Source organism: Gracilinanus agilis, chromosome 6 (genome assembly GCF_016433145.1).
Source record: "Gracilinanus agilis isolate LMUSP501 chromosome 6, AgileGrace, whole genome shotgun sequence".
NCBI lineage: Eukaryota > Metazoa > Chordata > Mammalia > Didelphimorphia > Didelphidae > Gracilinanus > Gracilinanus agilis.
The window spans coordinates 176,542,739-176,569,969 of record NC_058135.1 but is presented as its reverse complement, the minus strand read 5'-3'; the positions used below and the strand labels follow the sequence as shown (position 1 = coordinate 176,569,969).

Here is a 27,231-nt window from a genome sequence, read left to right as displayed (position 1 = left end):
AGTTTAGAGTATGGTCATAATAGGAAAGGCAGCATAAATTAAAATTGGTGACTCTTAAGGAAGATCCTTTTCTAGAGATTACAATCTTAACACAATCCAAGACTAAAAAATAAATGTGTATAAAAACTAATAACCATAAAATATGAGCATGATATATCTATTCCAGTATTAGAGGATCACTGGATTAACCTGGAAGAAACTAGAGGCAATCAAGATCAAACAAAAACTTCATTAAAGACAATAAAGAAATGTTGGCAATCATTTTTTGCCAAGTCTTCTAACATATATAGCATCATAATTCCATTCATGGTAGAGACACTGATGAAATATGTCTCCCATAGTGATAAATATAACTAAACATTATTTTTCAACAACTTTTTTTCAAATTATACAAACTAAAACATTAGATACACTAAAATGTGATCTTACTATAACCACAATAAGCAAGAAACAATGGATTTTTAAATTTATCATGTAAAAGTAATTTTATTGCAGATTTCTGTGACATATTTGACAATATACAAAAGAAATACCCACATCTGAGAAGTGGTTTTTCATTACGTTCTATTTACAAAATTTCGCCACATAATAGTAACTAGTTGTTTAAAAAAAAAAAAGAGAGACACACACACTAGCCCTATGAAGGCTACTGTGTATGATACAATCCATTCTGAAGCCTGAAAAAGTTACTATGTGTTATTGCTGAACCTAAGCGTGTTAATATTTGACTACTAAAATCTTCCCCCAAAGCCTGAATTTTCTAAGAATTTTACATGTTAGCTTTGAAGCACAGTGATGTAATTACGTTGCCATTGAAAAGTGGAAGAACAAGCAGTCAAACCACCCTCTATAAGAGGAGCATTTTTAGCCAACTGGTTAAACCCTTCTAGTTGTGTCATAGGTCTCTGAATAATGGGATCATCAAACACTTCCATTACTACCAAACCACAGTTCTTCTGATCACTACAAGGCTTTTTCCAGAAGCTCCAACCATAAATAGTTATTACAGAGTAGTTGAATATATGGGATAATTCAATTTACTTGGGTTTTTTTTGAACTTTTCCCCTTTGCTTTTTTGTTTTCTGTCTCTTTTTCCAGTTTTGAAGCCTTTGAAGATTGTGTCCTTTTCTGCTGAGAAAAAATACATGTACATAGGATTACCACATCAGATTTATAGTCAATTTGTAATTTGTAATTAAGCTTATGTCAAGGTAAATCAAATCTGATCTATTTTGTAGGCAACCACATCAGACTCCAAAAAATTCACTGTGATCAAGCTGGATTCATACCAGGGATTCAATGGTAACAACAATAATAAAATAATTAGCATGATTTATAAAGAGCAGAATCCACATGATTGTTTCAACAGAAGCCAAAAAGCCCTTTGCTAAGCTATAGCATTTATTTACATTATAAATCCTCAGAAGCATAGAGGTGATGGTTCCTTTTAAATGGATCAAAGGCATATGGCTTACATTTATACAGTTTTAATATATATAATTCATAATAATAATTATATAGTTTGTAAAGCATATTATATCTGACATATCCTATGATCTTCACATGTGGGAGAGGTAACTTAAAAATTTGAGCTGAGGGAGCTTCAGTGACTTGTCTAGGGTAAGAGAGATAGTTAAGTGCCTAAGGCAGGATGTGAACTCAGGTCTTCCTGATGCTTAAGGGTAATAGTCTATCCACTGGGCCTCCTAGCAGCCTCATTTTATATATGTATATAAAGCCAAGACCTATCATTATTTGTAATGTACAATTCTAGGCATTTTCCCAATACAAAACGCAAGCAAAGCAAGGATGCCCTCTCTCCTTCACACTTTATTTGATATAGTACTAGATGCTAATAACACAAAAGAAAATTAAAACTATAAACACTATCAAGGAGGCAATGAAATTATGCTTAGCTGAAAATGACATATTATTGCACTTTGAAAAAATTCGCCAGAGAATCAATGGGAAAAAACCATCATAATAAAAAACTTCCAAGCAATCCCAAGGACAGAATTAGAGGACAAAAGGAGGTCCCTTTCCAAGCTATTAGCTACAAAGGAGAAGTATTAAGCAAAAAAAGCGATAGAGTATTATATAACACGAAATAGACAATCTTAATTATATAAAATGTAAAAGCTTTTATATAAAAAAAAAAAATCAATGAAGATATAATAAGAGCAATTGTTGAGTGGGGGAAAACATTTGTACCAAATCTGAAAGAATTCCAACAAAAAAATATAGGAAACTCACACAAACACAAAAGACCAAAGCCATTCTCTACTCAGTGCAGGTAGTCAAAGCATAGGAATCATTTTCAAAAGAACTGAATACTATAAATGTGAAAATACACTCCAAATGACTAATAATTAGAAAAATGCCCATTGAACAGCTTGCTTCCCCTCTCATGCAAACAGAAAATTGACCCAAACTGGAGGAAGGAGATGGAGGAAGCCAGAGGGGAGGGCAGGCTCAGTCTGAGGTGAGGCCCAGGAGAGCTGGGGCCCGGCATGCCGGATGCCAGCAGTGGGGCCAGGCATGAACGATAAAAAGATGAACTAAAGGGAACAGAGCCCGAATACGGGGCTGGTTAAGTCGCTCAAAGTTCAGGACTAGGAAGGAAGGCCAGAGCTAGGTGACATGGCGGGGCAGAAGGGGGCAGAGTGTGGAGTGAGGAAGAGGAAGACGTCCAGGAATAAGGCTGAAAGGATGAAGCCTGCAGCTTCCGGGGTGACGAGGTGTTTCAGAACTGAGGATCCTGAAGGGAGGGTGAGAGCAGAGGGGTAAACAGTGCAGTGCTGGGGCAGGATGCTGGGGGGGAGAGGGAAGGAGAGGTCATGGAAACCAGGCCCCTTTCCACCCTAGATCCTTGCTACCTGCACATACAAGGGCAATCTACCTTCCAGCCTTTTTTGTTTTTAAACCCTTACCTTCCATCTTAAGAGTCAATACCGTGTATTAGTTCCAAGGCAGAAGAGCAGTAAGGGCTTGGCAGTAGAGGTTAAGTGACTTGCCCAGGGTCACACAGCTGGGAAGTGTCTGAGGCCAGATGTGAACCCAGGACTTTCCGTCTCTAGGCCTGGCTCTCAACGCACTGAGCCACCTAGCAACATACCCCCTCTTTCCAGTCTTTTAATCATTACTCCGTTTGGGGGGGCAGGGCCAATGTAGGAATTTGCTTGACTAGATTATGAATATTAACAATGGAGGGGTTATTTTCTAGTCTGGGTTTTTTTCTTTTGTATTTCAACTGAAGGAAAAGAGGCCGTGGAATCAAAGATTATAAGAGCATGTAAATTTTTTTTAAAACTGGGGCAGAAATGTGTATCGGCCATGGGTGGGGGGAATGCGGGGGGTGAAGGGGAAAGTAGGAGCATGAATCATGTAACCATGTTAAAAATGAATATTAATGTTTAAAATTTAAAAAAAAAAAAAAAACTGAGGCAGCAGGGTGTCTCAGTGGATAGAGCCCCACGCCTGGTTTCAAACCTAGCCTGACAGTAACACTGATACTTAGTATTCATTTGAAGACATATGGTAAGGGTATTCTTTTTTAAGTTTTAATTTTAAAGGAAAAAATTTTAAGTTTTAGGGCACCCCCCCCATCCTCCTGATTCAAGTGGTGGAAACCTGTTCCCACTTTTCAGGTCCTGGGTAGGGCAGTCCTGGCGACACCTGCCATCACACATCCCTCTCCTAAAGCCATTAAAGAGCAAAAAAAGTCCTCTTTTGTCTAATAGGAAGAAAAGAGAAAAAAGAACGACCAAGAGGAGAATGCTCTTTTTCCACTAATAGTTACATGTATCCCCAAACACTCAGTACACGGTGTGAAGCTGTATAACGGAGAGGGCTGAGCTACAAGTCAAGACAACATGAGGTGAAGCCCAGGCTCGGTGTGTGACCACGGTTCCTCTCAGCATCCTGGGCAATGCCAATCTGCCCCGGCAAGGGAAGTTCCTCCCAGGAGCATCTGACACCAATGAAATCATAGCTTCTATTTAAAAATTACAGCATATAATTGTATTAAACATTAAAAATTACCTTAATCATCGCATCAGTTTCAATACCGTCTTGGTCCTTTTCATCAGACTGGGATTCGTCTTCATTTAACTCATCATTATATTCTGAACTCAAAGATGGGATTCCAATTTGTTTAGACATCTTTGTTACTTGAATTGAATATGGTGTGAGGTGTACCTCTTTATTGTAGCCTCGTGTGAAGGCTGCCTTCACCTGTAAGGAATAAGCAGAGAGAAAAAGAACTGGGGTCTCAAATGCTTCTTGGAACTGATTTCAAGGCAAAGCAGCACAAAGAAAGTTTTCTGAAGTACTTTTAAAGTCACTTTTAATAAATACACTGATTGGTCTGGAATTTTTTTAAAAAATTTCCTAATTAGCAAAAATTCCACTCTCTGTCCTTGCCCCTCACTAGCCCTCCTTTATTTGAAAAAGGAAGAAAAACAAAACCTTTATAAGAAATAACTATAGTCAAGCCAAACAAATTGCCAGGTGTGACCAATTTGAAAATATATTTCTCAACCTCCACCTTGAATTAATCACTTCTCTGTCAGGAGGATTCCTGAATACTCTGAACTAAGTTGGTCACTGCACTGAGAATTCTTAAACCTTTCCAAAATTATTTGTAATGTTATTGTCATTACAGAAATTGTTTTCCTGATTCCATTCACTTTAATCTGTAACATTTTCATATACAAATTCCCAGCATTCTCAGAAACTTTCCCTTTCATCACTTCTTAGATCAAAGACATATTATTCTATCGCATTCATGTATTCGATTAATAAGTGCCCCTTTAGTTTCAGATCTTTTCCACAATAAAAAGAACTAATATTACTTTGTATATATTTGTCTTTTTCCTTTTTCTTTAATTCTTTGGCATATTAGACCTAGTAGTGGCATTATTACATAGCATTAAAGGACACATAGTTTAACTATTTGAGTGGGGGTTAGGGGTAGAGTTACAAATTATTTTCCAGAATTCACAACTCCTATGCCACATTAATGTATCAGATTACCCCCATAGTCTGTTCAGCATTGTTCTTTTTTATCAACATTGCCAATCTGATGAGACAGAGGTAGAATCTTAAGTAGCTTTAATTTGCATTTCTCTAATTGTCATTTAGAGCATTTTTTTCTTATTGGCTATTGATCACAGATTTGTTCCTCTGAAAAATCACAATGAAGTTCTAGGACAGTAAAAATAAAATGTCAAAATGTTGCAATAAGCAAAACAGCACCATCCAGAGTGTAATACAAGAAAAATCAATGCTGAAACAGATAGGTTTTGTATGGTAAGACTATCATATAATTCTTCTGGCATCATTTCAATTTTTTCACATTAAAAAAGAATTCTCGAATATCTGAGTTAACAAAGGGCACAGGTCATCACCTCGTTCAGCAGGAAGTCGGGCAGAAACCAATCTATCATACTCCTAACTGATAACAACTGAAGCACCACCTGAACAGTGAGACTCAAAACTTCTAGAGGACGCCCATCCCGCTGTGGGATATTCCTCTGGTTGTTTAGAAATTGTTCCTAATAATTACAACCTAAATATGCCTCTTCACAACTTCTCCTCATTGTTCCTATTTCTGCCCTCTAACACCAAGTAGTGGAATTCTTTTCTCAGGTGAAAGCCCTTCAAACACTTGACTACAACTATTATTCCCTACAGTTTATATCCATTTCATTTCCTATAACTAATCCTGGCATGGCATGATTTCTATCCCCCTCACTCTCCTTAGTCATTTCCTCCTCTGAATGTGGCCCAGCTTATCCATGTTTAAATATGGTACCCAGAAATGTATACATCAGATATGACCTGACTGGCTATGTTTCTTTTTAGAAACTAGGATTGGGGGCAGCCAAATGACTCCACAGACTGAAGGCTAAGACTAGACACAGGAGATCCTGGGTTCAAACCTGGCCTCAGATACTTCCTAGCTATGTGATCCTGGACACATCACTTAACCCCCAGTGCCTCGGCCTTACTGCTCTTCTGCCTTGGAACCAATACACAAGACAGAAGGTAAAGGTTTAAAAAGGGAAGGGGGGGCAGGGGTTGCTTTTTAGTTTCACATTCTTTCCATTACATCAAATCGCTAGTATGACTGTAAAATGTACTCAATCCTCCCAGAGTATTTGGTAGCTTTGGTTTAATAATGAAGGAGGCAAGATTCCCAAATACTGCTAAGTGCTGAATTTTATTTATGCACTTATGTGATGAATGGAAATGCATTTAACAGAAGTAAGAATAGTTGTGAATTTTACCTTGGGATCCAATTTAGAAAAGGAACTCGGTTTGCCTCCCCAAATACTTATTTCCATGATATTTTCAAAGTCTTCTCTCATGAGATGATATGTATCCATGAGGTCAACAACATTCTGTACACCTTCTGTTCCATGCATTGTCAAAGGAAGAACAAGTGCATCCCGCATGTGTGAAAGGTAATCCAGGTTGACAGTTCTTTTGCTAGAGTGAGTTCTTTACCAAAAATAAGAAAATATATTAACTAGGTCAGTTTTATAAAATGACCAACTTAAGTTTTAAATTGTATTAATCAGACAGTGATTCAATTCAAATTCAACAAATAATTTTTTCTCATCTACTATAGGTTATGTTGTACAAACCAGTACTGTGTTACAAAAAGATTTCCAGTTTTCTAGCTATAACTAGTTATGGAAATATTATTTACAAATATAACCATAGTACCCAGAAAATTTGCTTTAATAAAGAGATGAACTCAAAATATGGCTTTGGCTTCTACCATTATCTAATCTCAAGGCTATGGCAGCAATTTCTAAATTTTAATAATTGGGCCTATATTTTGGTGTGGTTGACAAAAATACTTCCCAATCCCCAAAACATAAAAATCAGAGGCATCACCTATAATTCTCTTTTCCAACATCCACTTCTACCATAAATATCTGACATTTCTTGGTTTCTGACTTTTGGTAAGGAGATCACCAGGGCTTTGGCTCTGAAATTTTTAGGTTGTGAACCAGGATTTCCTCTGGATTACACAAGACATTTCTGCATAGACAGATGGAACTTAAACTAGCTAGGTGACAGCAACAGGGAAGTAAAAAACACTTTTATCTGTTAAACCTAGAAAGCTACCATGGCCTTAAAAATAGGATATAACCAGAAGAAGTCTTCTTTGTCCTATCCCAATAGTCCTTTCCTCCCAGAATATAGGGAAATGAGAGAATAACTAAAATGTTCTAATTAATCTTCAACTTATCTATAGCCCTTTTTATTTCACAGATGGAAAAAATGAGAACAAGAGAACTGAATGACTTGCCAAGAACATACAGTACATTTTATTCTTCCTAAAGTACAGACACTAACATGTGTTGATGATAATATACCAATGTCTACTATAAATGCAGGTAAAAGGGTTCCAGCTAGAGAAAGGCTGAATGGGAGAAATAGTGACAGGCACTATAATAAGCACTGGAGAAATAAAGTCAAAAATACTGTCCCTGATCTCAAGTTCACAATCTAGTGGGTGAGACATGTCAAAAATGCTATGCATGTATAAAATATAAGCAGTATAAATGAAAGTAATCTCAGAGAGAAGGCCCAAGTAGGGATTGGGAGGAGGGACCCCATAATGACCAAACTAGAAAAGCCTCTTTAAGAAGTTGGAAACCGAATTGAATCTTGAAGGGAAGCCAAGAGGTGGGAGTAAAGAGGAAAAGCATTCTAAATATTCAGGAACAAACCAATGAAAAGAATGGAGTTACGATGTAGAGTGTTGCATGTGAGAAACAGCAAGAAAGCCAATGTACTTGGCTTACAGAGTGCATAGAGGGAAGGAAAGAAGAGAAACACAGAAAGGGCTTTTAATGGCAGGACTTTCTATCTGAGAGGCAAGCACTGGAGTCTAGAGTGAATGGCGGGGAGGGAGGAAGTATCAGCAGAATTACATGATCAGGCCTGAACTTTGAGAAAGTTATTTTTTTATCTAAGGAGATGGGTTGGAGTCGGGAGAGGCTTCAGGCAAGGAAACCAATTCGAAAGTTACTGCAATAGCTGAGGCCAAAAGTAATGAGTCTTGCTAAGGATGTTCACGAGTGGGGGGAGGGGGAATTGATGTGACAAAGGAGCTCTCAAATGGCTGCCCTTTTGGGGGGTTTTAGAAGTGGGGAAAAGTAATAAAGGAGGGTTATGAACAAAGAGAGAAAGGACAGATCTGAAAAAGACTAAGAAACTAATGCAAATAAGGAGCTAAAATTAGAAACAACACTGAGTAGCAGGATGACAAGACTGAGATTTCTGAACCCAATGAATGATAGAGTTAAAGTCTTTTAGTTCAACTCAGAAAAAAAACTAGAAAAAGATGGAAGAACAGAGTATTCAGGATATGAACTACAAAGAAAATAGGTCAGATGGAACAAAGTAAAAAGACAGGGGAGAATAGGAAGCCAAAATTTCCTTCTGGGAAAAAAGAGCAGAAAGAGACTTTATTTCCCAAAGAGCAAAGGACTTCTGGCTTTGGTGATGAAGTCGTTGGTAATATCAAATCAATTTCAACCAGAAGCCAGAAATAGATCTGGGTTTTAAAATAGAGTTTCCTTAGGGTGGCTCAGTTTCCTCTCAATGTTTTAAGGTAAATTATCAATAATGTGTTTCCACCTCATACACACACACCTCTCTTTCTAAGCTTTTATCCTTAATGAAAATACAACATATAAATGTCTTCCTCTACCTGTATTCTTTAAAAAGATTCATTTCTAATCATCTGAGTAACTTCCTTACAGCTAATGTCCTCATAAATACAGCTAAAAGTATCTTCTACAAGAGAGTAAGACATATTCAAGCATGTTAAAAAATTTTAAATACCATAGCTAAGACATTGCTACCAATTCTTGCTGATAAATTAAACGTCTCCAAAGCTTTGTATGTGTCTCATACTTCAAATACAAAACTGAATGACTTGTGTGTATACCTTACATCTTACCTCCTCTGCCAAGACAGTAAGCTTCAAAGTAGACTACTGTCCCTTTTTATAGTTGTATCTAATGGTTATACTTACTCAAGACTCATGTGTAATGCTAATTCTTGAACAATGCGATCATGTTTGCCTGTAGATGAGAATTTTCCCAACCAACTTGGGAAAGAAGGAAACTGGGTCATGTAACCTCTCATCAACTCTCCAGGAAGAACACTAGAATAAATGGCCTGAAAAGTCAAAGAAAATTACTTCAGATTGAACAAAATTCCAAATGTGTCACACTTAGGCATGTTAATGAAAAGATAAAAGAAGTTTCTTTCCTTTCACAGAATCTAATTTTTTTTAATTAAACTGAACATTCACAAAATTAAAAAGAAAAACAAAAAAGTTGGACCTCGATCACAAAAGATAATTAACTTCTAGTTTTTGAACAGATATAAATTTTACTGAATCATCAACACTAATAGTCAAAAGTGTTGGCAAAGGTAATCTAAACAAGAGACTTGGATTTGAACGTATTATGGGATTTCTTTGGAAGCCAATGAGCCTTCCTGATTATGTTTTTTTAATTAGTCTTTATTCATAGCCCTCACAGAGTAATGGTCAGAAGGCAAATGAGATAGTCAAGTTGATCCTAGCAATTAATGTTGATTATAGATGATAAGCTTTATTTTTTATTTATTAACAAAATGTAATATTTATTAACAAAAATACAACTGACATAGACCTTTAATAAACCATTTTTTTAAACTTTTTAAAATTATTTTTAAGCCCTAATATCTTTTTTATATATATCCTTCTATATTAATTATTTTTAATTTTGTTACAGGGCTAGGCAATGGGAGTTAAGTGACTTGCCCAGGGTCACACAGCTAGGAAGTGTCTGAGGCCAGACCTGAACCTAGGACCTTCTGTCTCTAGACTTGGCTCTCAATCCACTGAGCCATCCAGCTGCCCCAATAAACCATTTCTAATAACAAGTAGGTAGGGTTGCTTAGGGTTCAGAGCTGGTAAATGTCTGGGACAGAATTCAAACCAAAGTTTTCCAAAACTGAATTCTTGTGATCTATCCATTACACTATGCACCATTACACCATAGACCTTGAAATCAAAAGAGAAAATTTCAAATGCTATCTACCTGCAGCACTTACTACCTAACTATGTAACCAAAAATAACTCAAATTTTCTGAGCCTTGGTACCCCTTTCTTTAAAAAGGTGCCAGGGGGGCAGCTGGGTGGCTCAGTGGATTGAGAGCCAAGTCTAGAGACAGGAGGTCCTAGGTTCAAATCTGGTCTTAGATACTTCCTAGTTGTGTGACCCTGGGCAAGTCACTTAACCCCATTGCCTAGCCCTTACCGTAACTCTTCTGCCTCAGAACCAATACATAATATTGATTCTAAGGAAGGTATGGATTCAAAATCTAATCCAATTAATTAATTAATTAATTGGTGGGTGCCGGTTGTGAGACTCAAAGATTACAGCTTGGTGACTCAGTATATTGAGAGCCAAGACTAGAGAAAGGAGGTCCTGGGCTCAAATCTGGTTTCGTACACTTCCTTGCTATGTAACTTTGGGCAAGTCACTTAACCCCCCACTGCCTAGCCTTTACCCCTCTTCTTCTTGGAAACAATACACAAAGTTGATTTTAAGACGGAAGGTAAGGGTTAAAAAAAAAAAAAAAAAGAAAGAAAATGTGTGCCAAATTATTAGTACAGATTAAAAAGTAGGTAGGGTTGCTTTTTAAAAATTATTAATTAAAAGTGCTAAATGGTACAAGGCTAATTTTTGGCATATTCCTACCTCTGTATTCCTCTCCTGTGTCCAATATCCTAATGATAGCCAAAGCTATCCCACTAGGATACCCAACACAGACCTGCCCTCTCCTAATGAAATCAAATCTACTACTTCTTCAAGGGAGCCCTCTCAGCTAAGAGGAAGATAGAATCAAAGTAATTCATGGTAATGTGGAAATGACTAAGAGGTTTAACTAAAAGGCAGCATATTACAATAGAAAGAACATTGCTATCTGGAGTATAGAATTCTGACTGCTAAGTCCTACCTGAAACAAGGCCCTTGGTTCCCTGGGCTTTAGTTTCCTGACCTGTAAAAGGTCTGCAATGTCTTCTAAGGTCTCTTCCAGATCTAAATCTCTGACCCTGCATCCCTTCTCAAAGTACTTTCATTTTCAAAGAGAGGCTGATTAACTAACTTGGCCCAAATGAATCTCTTAGAGGGGAAAGATCAGATGAGGCCTTTTTATTGCAGACTTCAATAGCAACACAACTACCACACATGTCAACAACTAAGGATTCCATTCCTAAAAGGTTGCTAACACCCAGATTTAAGTAAAATAACCAACCAGAATACTTCAGTTCCAAACCTTTACAAGGACTGTATTGTTAAACATGTGAGTGGGCACTCCCTCCGCACACCTGAACATTTACATGAGCTGGCCATTTCTTAGAAGTAGGTTTGTTTAAGCTTTGTTTTAGTTTTCTGGGGTTTACTTACACAGGAAACAAAAATCAACAAATTCATAAATAACACAGCAGAGGAGTATGATAAGACTTGTGAACAGGATCATCTCAAGCTGGGGGGGTGGGGGGAATGTGAGGGAGACCAATACATTTCCCATATTTTTCTATCCAGTTGTAGTCCCTCAAGGTCTACCTTAATTCATGAAATTCTCTAGAACAGAAGCCCAACATCCCAAGATGATCTGCTGAGTGAAAAGAAAAAAATTCATCACTAAGTGACCAACCCTCTAGTACTGAGATCAACCTAAATACACCACGATGATTTTTTAAAAGCTGTCATTTTAAATAGCAGAAGGAAAAAAAAATCCTCTCAAAATCTTCCTATGTATAGGTACTTCTCTTAAGAACCATTGCCAAAGAAGATTTCATTTAGAACTATAACACTATCAGAAAAAATTCAAAGAAAGGTTATTTGGTTTAGCTTCTTGTTTCTAAGAAGTTGAGAACCTAATCAGAAGTGTATTCTCAAAGTAATAAGCTGAATGAAACCTTTTCTATTCGTATCTGAGTCACAGTCAGAAACTATTATTTACCATTCCTTTTTTTTGTCTGTTCTCAGAATACACAGAACCAACACATTTAAGGGCAAAAGTACTTTTAGAAGATAGTCTGGTATGAAAGGAATCACTGAAAAGAAAATATTTTAGTTTATGGCAAAACATAACCTAGATAAGCCCCGTTCGAAAAACCCCATGTAACTCATAAAGTTTATCTGGCATTCTCAAAACTTGCCAACATCTAAAAGCTACTAGTTACCATCTATGCTAAATACCTTTATGCATTTTAAGGGTAGCAACATACCTACCTGTGTTGGCAGAAGGTTCCAGTTTTGTTTACTCCGAATCTGTCGATCTACTAAGTCACCATCACATATACTATCTGCTGCTCTGCTCAAAAGCATCAAGTGTTTTTTCATGTCCCCTCTGCAGGAAAGAACAAGTTTTCATTACTATAAATATCCCCTAAAATGCAGGCCCTTCATAAGCTCTGGGCCCTTCAAAGATGCTTTGCATGTGAACAATTCCATCTTTCTCATTACTTTGAAATACTGACCCTGCAGCAGCAGGTTTTACATGTAAGTAGTTTTCCTGGACAAAAAGAGGTGCTATGGAGTAATCATGGAAGAAGAGATCAGATTTGTCCACAAGTGACATATGAGCAGTCTCTTCCCCAGCAGCAAACACTTTCCGGGCAACATCAAATGGGCCCTACAATGCAAGAATATACTATTACAATACTACCATAGATCAATAATGATGATGAGATGAAATAAACTTTAAAAAGGTAAGTATCTAAATCAACTTAGATAACTCAGATTCATCCCAACCAGATCACTTATAAGATAAAGTATGATTGAGAGGATACTTCAAAATTCATACCTATTGAACAATATTTACTCTGTATTGAAAATTATTTGTATTTTATATTTGCAACATGTTTGGTAGCTAATTATCTCCTTAATCAATGAAAACATTATAATTTTCCTAATTCCCTTCCATCTATCCATAGAATTGGTAAGTTCACAAATAAACATGATGCCTAAATTTCTTCTATTATTTCTACTATTTATTAATAGAGAGAAACACTGTCAAGTCAAAGGGCAACTAAGAAATAAAAAGTTTTTCTTACCAGTTTGATATCTTTTTTAGCCCTGCTGGAATCAGTTTTAGCTTGGTCATAGGTTAGGGCTTTATTTTCTGCACACCACATACTAAGATTATGTAAAACCTAAAATTCACAAACAAGGCAAGTAAGTAATCAGCAAAGAGAAAATACACTCTAAAGTGATGGTGATCACAACTGAGCAAATCACCACCAATGTTATATTATGAAATCTGCAACATAAAATAGAACATACCTGTCGAATATCATGATTTGCTGCCAAGATTATTTCATTCATTGCTGGAGGAGGGATCTTTAAACCCTCTTTAAATGCAACAGACATCATAGCACCCTGAAAATGATATAGAAAATAAGATTTCAAAAATGCAACAACAAACATCTTTAATCAACTATGTACCTGAAAAAGAAATGATCTTTGTACCTTAATCTGTTCAATCCGAGGTCTTTGAAATCGAAGATCAAAGCAATAATGAACTAAAGAACGTATCTTTGGATGGTTTCGATCATTACACATACAAATAATAGGTATTTTTGTGTGTTTGATCAGGCCAATTAGTTCCTAAAAAGCAAGTTTACAGGACCAAAATTAACACAGAAAAATTTAAAAAAGAACAAAAGCCATATTTTTATATTAAAAAATATAGTTCACTTTCTTCTACTTTAGAAAATATACATTTTTTTAATCAATACAACTTCCATATCTGAGCAGTTATAGAAGAGGAAAAAAAACCTGCTCTTTAAACATGAAAAGTACAACTAAATGAAAAATAAGATTGCAAACATGTAAGGATCCTATTACCTGAATTCCTCCTCTATCTTCAGTGCCTGCCATTCCATCTACTTCATCCATTATCAGAGCATGTTTTGTGCCTCCTGAATGAGCTGCACCTAATTCAGTGATAACAAACAAAATCAGACAAATATACAAAAGACAATAAGGTCTGATTATTCAAAAATTGCTTTAAAGGAGCAGTTAGGTAGCTCAGTCTATAGAGGGCCAGGGCTGGAGTCTAGGAGAACCTGGGTTCAAATGTGGTTTTGCTCATTTCTTAACTGTGTGACTGAGCAAGTCACTTAACCTCAACTGCCTAGCTCTTACTGCTCTTCTGCCTAGGAACCCTTACTTTGTATCAATTCTAAGAGAGAAGGTAAGGATTTTAAGAAAAACTGCTTTAAAGATTAAGTTACATGGTTTTAATTTAATTTAATAAAACTCTATGATCCTAAAAACGCATGTTTAATTCCTAGTGTGGGCATCTTGATTCCTATTATGTCTTTTATTTCTTTGTTCTATTGTAGAAGTACTCCCAAGCTCCCTTTTAGTTATGTATAAGGTTTTCGAAGTTACCACTTCCATTTTCCCCAAGTACTTTGCAAAAAAGGAACATTTTGAACCTCAATCAGAATTTCCTGCAAAGTACAATAGTAGATAGCAGGAAATGGAGCAGATACCCCAGAGATCACATATTTTGTTATACTCATATCTGAACACTGATTAATATTTCCTATAATTATTTATTTTTCTTGATTTGATATTTCCCTTTTAGTACTCATCCCAAGTTTCTAACATCCCATCTTTACATGCCCATTAAAAACAAGTCCTAAAGGCACATACTTGAACAGAAGTCTTTGATGCTAGTGTTATTCAGTGACTCAGCAACAATTTCTTTCAAACTGCTTTTACTCCGGGTGTCACTTGCATTCAGTTCCACATAACTATAACCCAATTCCTAATTAAAATACAAGAAATCACCATAATTGTAATACTAACTCAAAAAATTGACATAGACAAAAAAAATTATAAAAAAGATTGTTTTTAAAAGTGTGCTACTTTGAGTTTCAGAGTGTCTTGGTATGAAACTAACACTCACCCTTGATGGGAGAGCATACACTAAAGTCCTACCCTCATGTCTGACTCCAGGGAAGCAGGAATCCTGGGTTTCAAAGACGAAAACAGCAGAAAGGAAACTCTGATAGGTACAACATCAAGCCAGAAGAGACTGTCAACAGCCTGAATCTGTCATTTGAGCCACAGCCTACTTAAATTTGGAAAGGTCCTAAATCATAAAGTTAGCTACCCAATAAGTGATTATATTTGGACATAATTAATGTTTCTGTGACTATATTTCTACCAATTAAGAAAAGATGTCTAACAAAACCTGTATGGATTGGAAAATACGGCCTAAATAGAAGGAATGTGAAAACCTTGTAAAATTACAAATCCTTTAAATATTAAAATAATTAATATACCAATTTAGTTTTTAAAATATATGCCTCATACATTGAATACCTTGGTATTTTCAGGGGGGTTATTTTTAAATTTAAAGATCAGCATAAGACCTTGAAATTTTAATAGGTCTGATAGTGGAAAATCTATGAAGAGTTCATCTGACCAGCTTTATTGAATGTGGCTCACAAAATACCTAAGAATTAATTAAGCATGCTAACCTCATGATTCTCAAGCACGAAATCAATCATTTATCTAAAACAAGAGCCAAAGGGAAGATTATTTCTAGGCTTTACCAAATAAATTATCTATGCACAATGATTTTAACTAAAATGACTTTGAAATAAAGCATAAAAGACATTTTATTCACTCAAAAGAGTATAAAATTATTGTATCTCACTAACACACTTTATTAGCTTCTAAAATTTCTTAATAAAATTTATCAGCTTTAACAATTCAATCATTTTTTTTTAAACCCTTACCTTCGGTCTTGGAGCCCATGCTGTGTATTGGCTCCAAGGCAGAAGAGTGGTAAGGGTAGGCAATGGGGGTCAAGTGACTTGCCCAGGGTCACACAGCTGGGAATTGTCTGAGGCCAGACTTGAACCTACGACCTCCCATCTCTAGGCCTGGCTGGCTCTCAATCCACTGAGCTACCCAGCTGCCCCCAACAATTTAATTATTGAAAAAAGAAATAAGCAGGTAAAGGAAGAATATGATGTTTTGCAATTCTAAGGCATGAGATGTTTTCTCTCTTTGTCCAATCAATATAGGAAAAAAAGATTTTCTATGCTAGTCATATGCTCAGAAGGAAAAAGAAATCAGGTTGCACAATGGAAAATTAGCCAATGGGCCTAAAATCAGCGAGAATCTGCATATATGTATAAACCCAATGTTTTTGCAGCAGGGCAATTCTTAAGTTTCTTACCTATGCATGTGATACTGATGGCTAACAGGAAGAAAAGGATAATAACTAGGAAATAAGAATGCAGACAAAGCAAACCTTAGAAGCTTAGTGATTTTTTTTTAAACTACATACATGGCAAATTTGACTATATGTTTACCCCAAAGCTCCAAATAAGCTGTGTTTGAAGACCTACCTCACACACCAGAGAAGCAGTAGTGGTTTTGCCAACTCCTGGAGGACCTGAGAGCAGGGCTGCTTTAAAACTGGAACCATCATCTTTGCCACCAAATTTACTAACTTTAACTGTTGGGGGGAAAATAGTACCATGTTATCCAAACAGCCATGTAAATGCTAAGAGTGACTGTGCATAAAGCCAAAGAGTCAAGGAATAGATCTAAGGGGTAATGGTGAAACACTGATTCTGAGCCAATCCTTTTCTGTTCAAAGCAACTATTACCAGTTCTTTTTCCTCTGACCGAATAAGTGAAACAAATTAAAAATAATTGATTATTGATGACATGTATAAAACCAGCTTGCACATTTTAGATAAGCAACAGCAATTTCCCCCCATGTAAACAAATATAAGAAATTTGATTATTAATTCTCTTCTTCTTTTTAAACCCTTTACCTTCTGTCTTAGTAACAATTCTAAGAGAGAAGAGAGGCAATGGCTAGGCAATTGGGGTTAAGTGACTTGCCCAGGGTCACACAGCTAGGAAGTGTTTGAACCCAGGTCCTCCCAACTTCAGGCCTGGTGCTCTATCCACTGAGCTACCCAGATGTCCCAACTATTAGTTCTTCCAAGGCCTTAACATTTTTTAAACCTTCTCCAGATAACATCATTATAATTATTATTTTTCCAACTTTAAAAATAGAATTTAAGTTGAATCAATAGAAAAAAAGGTAGAACATAAATAGAAAAATTCTAAATCTAGTCCTGTGTCATACTAACTATATATTATTGAACTTATAAAGATATCTCCTGCCTTAGTTCAAACTCATTTGACCACCCAGATATCACAAAGTCATTTATCAACCTTGGAATTAATTCACTATAAGTCAGCAAGGTTAAAATGGGTACCAAGATACCTGCTTCAGGAGTATTCAAAAATCTTTCTAGAAAGACAGGGCCTCTGTGCTTAACTCTTAAAGATGATGAACATTTATGATCTAAAGATTATAGCAGTCTTAGTCTAATACCACACTGCTGATTAAATTGACCTATTATTTTCCATTTTCAAAAGTAAAGCATCTGGCTCCAAACAAACCACTGGCTTCTTTATTCAAAAGGGACATAGGAAAAGAAATGAAGTAAATTTTCAGATTGCTTTTAAAAAGTAATAACAGGCATAGACAGAAAGCAATTCTAGGCCTATTTGAAATCAAGTCTATTGTGCCATTCCTCTGGGATTTTATTTCTCCTGCTCCATAGAAGGGTAATTTAGCAGCGGTGTGCAAAGATCACCAGAGGATGGGAAGGATGGGAAGTTGGAAGTAGAGAGTGTCAAAGATCCTGGGTTAGAATCCAGGCTCTGCTACTTACTATCTGAGTGACCTTAGACAAGTCACAAAATAGCTCAGTTTCCCTACCGGTAAAGGGGGTAGAGGGGTTACACAAGATAATCTTTAAGGCCCTTTTCAGTTCTAAATCCTATGATCCCCAGTGCTGATGAAGAAACATTAACTACAAACACATGAAGAAATCTGTCAACACACACACATATCAAGTTAAGCTTTATAATCACCATGTTTCTTATCTTCAGACATGTTCTTGGGCCAGTTGCGGAGCCATCGTAAGAGTTTGTTAGCACAACTCTGGTCACCTTGTTGTCCAATTATGGTCTTAAGAGAGGTGGGCTTATATTTATCCACCCAAAGCAAACCCTCAGCTTTGTCTTTGCTTTGGTCGGCAACATATTTCTCTGGTTTTAAGACATTCTTCTCCCCAGCCACCTGCTTGAAGTCCAGGCCCTTTTGAAATTCACTGGTTTCTGTTTTGAATGAGTTCATAGAACTGACTTTTTGGGGAGTTAATTTGTTCCTTTTAGATTCAGAGTCCTTCTTATTTGGGCTAGTTTTTCTTTTTCCTTGATCAGTTTTTTGTGGCGTTTTCTCCAATTTTGATTTTTCCTTCTTTACCTTAAAATTGGAAAAGAGAACATTTCTAGAAGGAACATGTCAAGGCAGAAAGAATACCCATTCTATAATTTATACAAGTAAAAGTGCCCAGCTCATTACTATCTTTAAAGAAAGTCTTCTGTTGCTAGTGAAAGCATTTTCAAAATTAGAGAAAATGTTTTTCTAATGGTACAAAACTCTCAACATACATATGAAAGCACAAACATAATTTTCTTCCAAATTAGAGCAATTTAATTAATTTAAAATTCAAAAGCAAGGATAGCAGTGTCTTTACACTCATACACATCCACACTGGAAAATATATTGTTTTATCTCCATTTTTCCTGAAATTTGATCAGATGAGATAAGAATGTTAATGCTTTAAAGATGACCAACTAATATAACAGCAGTCACAGACCCTGCTACCTTGTCACTACTTTTTCCCTTTATCACAAGCCAAGTCTCACAAATCTAAGGAGGAAAAGTTGTGGGGGGAGTGGGTTTGAGGGGGGAAGAAAGATGGAAAGACAGAAGGGGAGAGGGTAAAAAAGATGGAAGGAAAACAAAATTCTAGGTGAAAATCATTTTATAGCTTTGGTCTTGTTTTTCTTAGCATGGGAAACTGTCCAGCTTTTGTTGGCCCCGGTAAGAAGGAGTTTCTAGACACCACACCCAAACACAATCAAGACGAGACAATTTGCCAATAGCACAGGAAAAGATAAACCCCAGAAACATCCAACAAGAGATCAGTGGCCAGAAGTGACTACCATCTAGAAGTTACCCTCGAATGCCTTGTATTTGAATATCTATACATGATGTCCTTGGTTTTTTGTAGGCAGAAAGGGGTGAATAGGTAGATTAAAAAGGCTGATTCAGTGTTAAGTGGGGGAAACAACATGAACAAAAGTAAGGAATGAAAACCATGAACACTTCATATCACTCCTCCTTTCCTTCTTCAAGCTCCTGAACTCTGAGTGTCTGCTTTGTTTTGGTGAGTGGTTTGGGAGATTAGGCAGGCCCTCTGAGCAGGATGATTAGAACAGTATAAGTAAAGAAAGTTGAAGAGATGCACTAAGGCAGAATCAGAGCTGCAAATTATCCCACTACTGCTGAGCTACACTCCTTACCCACCATCTAACTTTAATTATTTCATTCATTTGTCCAGTATACAGCCAGTTCTCCATTTGGCAGACCTCTCCCCTTGCACAGAGCTCTGCCCTTCCTCCGCTCTGGGTCTGGCCTGCAGCCAGAGTAGCTTTAATGCCTGCAGCAGAGGCGGCCTGGCCCAGGGCTGCATTTGCATTATGGCCACTGTCCACCACTGTCCCTGTCACAGCCACAGCCAAAGCCCCTTTGCTGGGGAGTTTAATTTGCTTAATGCAAATTTATAAAAAGTGTGAATTATATGCATATTTTTTAAATGCCCAGGATGTGGTGTATGTACACAGGGCTAGTTGCTGAGAAAGCAAACACATTAGAAGTAAGACCAGGGCCTCGAAAAGCCTATAGTCCAATAGGGACAAATACAAGAGGCAGAATTGGTACTATAGACTGCTCAGCAGAATAAGCGCTAAAGCCAGGATCTTAGTTGCTTAATCTTTCTAAGGAAGAAGGCATTTTAAATGTCCGAGCCTCCATTTTTGATTCTGTAAAGTGAAGAGGTTGAACCAGATGATCTGTAAGCCCCCTTATGAAGAAGCTTCTATTCAAGAAGCTTTGAATATATTCCACCCAAGAAAATGAGAAATAAATGGTGGCCATACAGAACATCCTCCTTTGTTCTCAGACATGCTAACAAATCATGCCCTAATTCTATAGAAAACACAATGCTTTTACTTTTGAAGGAAATAACAGTTAAAATTAAGACAAACTCGTTTGTCATAGGTCGAGAAATTCTGGAAACAGGAACTTAAAAAGGAATAATAAATCACCTCAGCTTCAACTGCTATTTCATATTTGGACTTCTTGCCAGGCAGAGTTCGAATGAGATCCAATAGGCCATCTTCATCAATAATTTTTGTTCCCAAAGCCAAAGCCTTAACAATTAAAAATCAAAATTAATTAACTTGCATCTCTGACATCAGACTATTCAAAACTAAAATAACCCAAATTACTTAATACAACACACATACACACAAATTCTCAGATGCCTCATTGAGTAATAACCATAAATGCAAAAGTCTCATCTTTTAGCAATTAGGATATTAGGATGTCCTTTTAGCAAATAGGAATTAGCAATAACACAGAGACATTATTAGAAAGAAGGGTGAGGTACTAGAAATACACTGGATTTGGCTCAAGAAGCAACTTTTAACAATCAGCAGCTATGTAACCATGAGTCCAGGGCCTTCATCTGTCTAAGCCTGAGAGTCCTTATCTACAGAATAAGGCTCATAATACTTGCACTACCTTGTAGGGCTACAATGAAGATCATGTATAGAACACACTTTGGAAATTGTAAAACTCTTACGCAAACTCTTATTGTTGGTACTCAAGGGGTCACCTTCTAAGGAATACTTTACATTACCTCCTCACACTCCGAAAGAGAAGGGCAAAATAAGTAAAGGTCAGTTCAGTAGCTCTCTCTCTCTCTCATGCTCTCCATCTCTCCCTGTCACTTTCTTTGGAAGGGCAAAGAGATGAGCAGTGTGCCATAAGTCTGCACTAATAAAATTATTGGTGTAAGGCACTTTGATTTTGAAAACTCTTTCCACTTATACAGATGGGTAACTCAATTATAATATAGATTTTCAAGAGTTGTACTTCAAATAAATAATAATGGAGACTACAGTGTCATATTGAGGAAAATGTATAGCTAGAAGAAAATTTTAAAATCTATGACAATTCTCAAAATAAAAAGCCAATCTAACTTCACCAAGTAAATAAGAAAATGAGGTAAAAAATTTCAGTAGGAAGCCAACTAGAAAAGATTATTTCCTTGCCTTTAAGGTGGACCAAAGAATTTCTCTCTAAAGGAAAATAGGACAATAGAAATGGTGGGATGCAGAAAATGCTTACTGTATTCTACTTCATTTTACCCCAAACATAAAGGTACACACCTTATCACTTTTGGATTGTCCACTATCACGTCCCATAACAAGGTAACTTGTTTTTTTGCTGACATTTCCAGTTACTTTTCCCCCATACCGCTCAATTAGAGACTTGGCTTCATCTCGTTCAATAGATTCCAGGACTCCTGTAATTACAAATGTTAGGCCTTCCAGGCAATTTTCAGCTCCCTGAGAAACAAAATGTTCCAAGAGGAAAGGAAATTACATGTTAGCATTTTAAAGGAACACTTGGAGACTATCAATTACAAGAAGGTAATTTTTTTTATTTGATACCCTAGCATGAGTAGCATGACAGAAATTTGCTTCAAAGAATAAAATAAATTACTTTTTATATTAGGTAACATTAAAAAATCTGGGGGCAACAGGGTGATTCAGTGGATTGAGAGCCAGACCTAGAGACAAGGAAGTTCTGGGTTCAAATCTAGAATCAGACACTTTCAAGCTGTGTGATCCTGGGCAAGTCATTTAACCCCCATTACCACATTTCTGCCTTGAACCAATACACAGTAGAGATTCTAAGACAAACGGTAAGGAATTTTAAAAAAAATAGAATCTGCATTGCAATTCAAATATCCATCACTATTAAAAAGACCTGATGAAGTTACCTATTTCACACATTCATTCTTGCCATCCACTCTCCCAAATTAGGATTCTTGAAAGACACAAACTACAGCTTAACTTTTACAACTACATAAATCACTGGATGCAAAAGGTAAATAAACCAAGAGTCAAACCCAATACAATTCTTTGTGACATTAGTTCTACAAATCCTGTCCACATTTCTTAAATAAGATTCCTGTTCTTCAGCATAGCAGCAAATCTTATAAGTTTCTTCTGAGTAATGGACAAGGTCATATCTAAGGCCCAAACCACCTTGCCATTACTTTTTCCTACATTACAACCTAACCTCAAAACTTTATAAATTCTCTCCAAAAAAGTAGAGGTCAGCTAAATTCTAGCTTATATTTTACTGCTTAGGCACCAGTATTTTGTCATTTATTATTACACATAAAGCACTTTGTCTGGTTTTTGCCAGCTGGAGGTAATAAAGGCCTGTCAACTTTCCCTTATCAGACACAAGTTCTAGTTGTCATACCATTGCAGACTCAACTGAGATGGATTTACAATGGTCTGTCACAGGCAGCAAAATAAGAATTTTATTGTATTGGACAAGCTCATGTCATCTCTCCCACAAATGAGAAAAAATTAAATCAGAGTAAATCTGCCATTGCAAAGCATCTTGCATAAAAGACCATTATAGATGAAAAAGTAATGTGTTTTAAGTATTTTCGAGATTTCCTTTATCTTAATATCCCCATTGTATATATTAAAAAAAACAGCAAAGCAAGGAGCAATAAAAAATATTAGTATAACACAAATCTACTAATTCTATGAAAATAGCTGTAAAACCAACAAAGAATATGAAAAGGTAACAAAAAGGCACACATACTAGTCCAATGGAGAAATTGATAACTCATGGACCATAGATTTTTTTAAGTATACAAAAGAGAAACAAGGGTAAGAAACTGAAGCTCAATTAAAAGTGTCACAATCCAATAAAATTGCTGATAAGCAGGTCAAAGGCTACTAATGTAATGAAAATAGAATTACTTTCAATTCTTATTAAAATTATGGTTTTACCAAAGAATGAGCTTCCAAATGAAAGCCACCTGAATAGAGTTTTGAATAAAAGTGGGGGAGGGGTGGAATTCCAGAATAAAGAGATAGTTAAAAGCACCTAAATGTCTCAAGTGGATTTAAGTCAAATCTCAGAACTGGCAGATGTGATTGTTGAGGTCAGCCAATAATGTTTTTTTAATAATGGACAATAGGAAAAGTTTTAATGGATAGAAGAAAGAAAAATGTCTTAAATTTCAAAACTTTAGTAAATTTTAGATAATATAAAATGAAATGGTTTGTAGAGTTTCCTTTGGAGATTAGCTCATGTCAATTTCTAAATGAGGACTTTCCTAACTCCCCCTTATTCCCTTCAGCTACTAGTACCCTCTCCCTTTGTATTTATATATTTACGTGTTTTCTCCCATAACAAAAATGTAAGCACTGTGATAGCAAGAATCATTTCATTTTTGTCTTATAGCAGGCACTTAATAGTCTTTTTTTAAAAAGCCAAACAGGGTTAAGTGACTTGCTTGCTTAGAGTCACACAGCTAATATCTGAGGCCAGTCTTTCTGACTCCAAGCCTGGTGCTCTATACACCCACTGCATCACCCACCCAACCTCTGTTTTGTAGTATTTCTTTTGTTTGGTTGGGTTTTTTTGAAACAAGCACTTAATGAAAGTTAATTGTCTAATTTGTTGTTTGATTTAGGAAGGAAAGCGGTGATCACTAAATCCAACATGGATTCATCATTCAAGAACAGATCACATCAGGCTAACTACATTACCTTTGTAATAGTTAGCTGTCAGATCAGGGGAATGCTATGGACTAATGTACTTAATTCACACCAACAAATTTTACAGTCTGATTAACCAATGTCACAATGAATCTAAACAGGATAATGATGTTAAGCTCATCTCTAATAGGTTTAAATGAAGGAAGAGATAGTATGGTTATTAAATTGACAATTAAACCATAACTGGAAAGGGTGGCTAACACATGTAAAGAAAGCCAAAAATCACAAAAAGTCAAGATAACCTAGAATTTGCTGGAGATGAAATTGGATTAAACCCTATACTTGAGTTCAAAATCATACTAGTACAACACCGAAGGGGTGTGACTATAGTGACTATATAACATATTATATATTAGGAGGGGAAAGTGGGGGATAGACACCCTTTTATGTTTTAATGATCTGCTAGTTCATCGCGAGTCAATAATATGACAAAGACAATAAAGCATCAAATGGGGGAGGCTATAGTTCTACTGTTCTCTAGCTCTAGTCGAACCTCATCTGAAATAACACAATCAATTCTGAGTGCCATATTTTAGAAAGGATATTGACAAACTAAAGTAGTAAGTCCTGAATGAAACGGACCTGGAAACCATGCTATCCAAACATTTGTTAAGGGATCTGGGAATATTTAGCCTGGAGAAGACTAGCAGAAGAACATGATAGGTGTTTCAAGAGTAGCCAGTCATAGGGAAAAGAAATTAGATTTATTCTGAGTCCAGAAAGGCAAAATTTGAGAAAACAAGTAAAAAGTTGCAAAAAAACATATTTCAGGATCTGAGTAAGGAAGATCTTCCTAACATATACAGTTATTCAAAAATAAAATAAAGATGCTTCAAGAGATACTGGATTCCCAATTACAAGAGACATTCAAGTGAGGACTTGGGTATCTCTTGTCTGGAATTACATAAGGAATTTCTGCTAAGGTATAGTTTAGGCTAGGTAACAGATTCTTAACTTATTTTGTGTCATGGCTATTTTTTGCAATCTAGTAAAGCCTACAGACCTTTTCTCAGAATGATATTTTCTAAGGCATAAAATAAAACACATAGAATTGCAAAAAAAAAACAAAACAAAAAAAAAAAACCACCAATTATGCCGAAATAATTATTAACTTTTTTTAAAAATAAGTCCACAAACCACAAATTGAAATCCTCTGGAAGAGATGGCTTCTGGTAAACTTTCCAACTCTGAGAAGCTACAGATTTTAATAATTCATTTAACAAATTCAAAGTAACTATATTAACTTCTACTAAAGAGTAAGAGATATACAACACACAAAAGACAATGATAATCACATTTTCAGTAAAAAAAAAAAACAGAAAAATATCAAAATTCAGTTGTAACTAAGCATCTTATAATTTATATAGATCTTTCTTCAAGTGGTATACATATGGCTGGCATATAAATAATACGCAATAAATTCTTATTCTATTTAACTGAATGAAGAGACAGATATAAAGGACACAGTTTATTTACAACCATACTGTTACTTACTTTTGGAATCTCCTTAGAGCCTAGAGCTTTAGGACCCTCTCGATTCAGGTAGCTTCGATAAGCCTGGTAATTAGTACGTTTTTTTTCAGTATCTTCAGGACTTGCAGACTTTGGGATTGCAATAAGAAAAAGATGGAAAAATCAATTAGTAAGGAAAAAATTTTCATGTTTATTTCAATTTGTTCAGTATAGGAATTCAAAAGAGATATCAGAACTAGAGTTATAGGTTTGGGAATCACCTGCAGAAAAGCTGAAATGGTCATGGAGAAAACAATAAGAGGGGCTGAAGAATTTTGTGGGTATGGAAAAAGACAGGTCAAGAAAAGAGACAGAGGTAGGAAGACAAGGCTAGTGTGATGCCATGAAAGGCAAGAAAGGAGAAGGAATAAATAGGGACAGAGATTACTCCTAACTAAAGAATCAGAGATTTGCTTCATGGAAGAGCCAACTTGGAATTATACATTAAAGAAATAGTAGACTTTTTAAAGGCAGGGGGAGGGGACAGGTGAGCATTCTAGGCAGAGAATAAAGTGACAAAAGGTACAGAAGCAGGAAAGCATGGGCAGAGGATGCTAACTAGTTCAGATTGCCAGAAGTAATACTTACTTTGCTTTTACCCCTGCTAGGAGAGGTGCTTCAAAGCTGTCTATATATGATGACTCCATTTCCACAGTACCTCAACCCGCTCCATCTTTGCTAGTCTAATAAAATGGTGATTTCTCAAAATCACCACTGATCTCCCAATTGCCAATTACAATGGCCTTTTTTTAGTTCTCACTCTCCTCAACTTCTGCAAGCCTGTCATGATTCCATGATGGCTCCTTTCTGGAGGATCTTTCCTTCCTCAAACCATGCATGGTACTCCTATACAGCCTGCATTATAATTGCTGCAGCTATTACATGAAGTTTCATATTTGTTTACGTATCATATGCCTCACCCAAACAGATTATGAAATCCATAAATATGGACCAACAACATATTATTATTACTACTGATATTATTATTCTTATTTTCTTCTCCAACCCTAAGCACTGTGCTTTGGATATAACAGATATCTAATAAATTATTCTTGATAGGAATTAACTTGGTCACATAAGAAACTGCTTACTATACACAATTAATAAAATTAGAATAAAATATAAAGCTTTAAGAACTTGATACACCTGGCACATTCTAAAACAGAGAGACCTCTATATTTAGCCAAAAATAAATCTGTATTCATCCTATATTTGATGCTTGAACTACAGTTAAAACTATACAAACCTCTAAGTTAGAAACATCACACACATTCTTATAACTGGCCCAAACAAGGTACAAGTTCATTTTAGAGAATAAAATATTCTTTGAGAAGGAAAGAGATCCAATAGCCATCATCCCACTAAGAAGGTGGTAGAAGGGAAAAGAAAGACAAGTGCTTTTTATTCCATTCTATGCACCACAAAATGACATATTCCCATAAAATAAATGCTGTAATCATCATTCAGTTTTCAAGCCCACAGAAGTAGATAATAGAGGTGAAATATATTTAATCCTATACCCTCTCTTCCTCAAATGGTCTTTTGTATTTTTATTCTTAGTCATAATCAAATCCTTTAAGGAAACATTTAGGATATAAATAATTAACAAAAATATTTAATCTACACCATAGTTATATTTTTAAAGAATATGAAATAACTATATCACTATTTTGGCATATAGTTCCTTAAGCTACTAAAATCAAAACTACACAACTATAAAAGCATTAAGGAAAAATAAGAGTCATGTAAAGACATTCCAATATTCTTAAGAATAAACATGCCTTTGGGGGCAGCTGGGTAGCTCAGTGGATTGAGAGCCAGCCAGGCCTAGAGATGGGAG

The 27,231-nt window shown here is 36.0% G+C and overlaps 1 protein-coding gene across 2 annotated transcripts in view; it reads right to left on the bottom strand.

Moving 5' to 3' along the window:
• Positions 1–487: 487 nt before the first annotated feature.
• RFC1 (replication factor C subunit 1) overlaps positions 488–27,231 on the bottom strand; it is an 88,210-nt gene continuing 61,466 nt past the window's right edge. Inside the window, exons 10-25 of one of the 2 annotated variants that reach the window (XM_044682399.1) lie at positions 25,374–25,481; positions 21,453–21,632; positions 20,325–20,429; positions 18,021–18,414; positions 16,469–16,578; positions 14,757–14,871; positions 13,941–14,029; positions 13,563–13,700; positions 13,377–13,472; positions 13,148–13,246; positions 12,572–12,726; positions 12,324–12,441; positions 9,062–9,207; positions 6,291–6,504; positions 4,042–4,233; positions 488–1,131 (exon numbers count right to left, since the gene is read on the bottom strand). In XM_044682399.1, coding sequence (XP_044538334.1) covers positions 1,033–1,131; positions 4,042–4,233; positions 6,291–6,504; positions 9,062–9,207; positions 12,324–12,441; positions 12,572–12,726; positions 13,148–13,246; positions 13,377–13,472; positions 13,563–13,700; positions 13,941–14,029; positions 14,757–14,871; positions 16,469–16,578; positions 18,021–18,414; positions 20,325–20,429; positions 21,453–21,632; positions 25,374–25,481 — 2,358 coding nt within the window. In that variant the 3' untranslated portion in view covers positions 488–1,032. The remainder of the gene's footprint in view (positions 1,132–4,041; positions 4,234–6,290; positions 6,505–9,061; positions 9,208–12,323; positions 12,442–12,571; positions 12,727–13,147; positions 13,247–13,376; positions 13,473–13,562; positions 13,701–13,940; positions 14,030–14,756; positions 14,872–16,468; positions 16,579–18,020; positions 18,415–20,324; positions 20,430–21,452; positions 21,633–25,373; positions 25,482–27,231) is intronic. The other variant, XM_044682400.1, reaches the window with a different exon arrangement.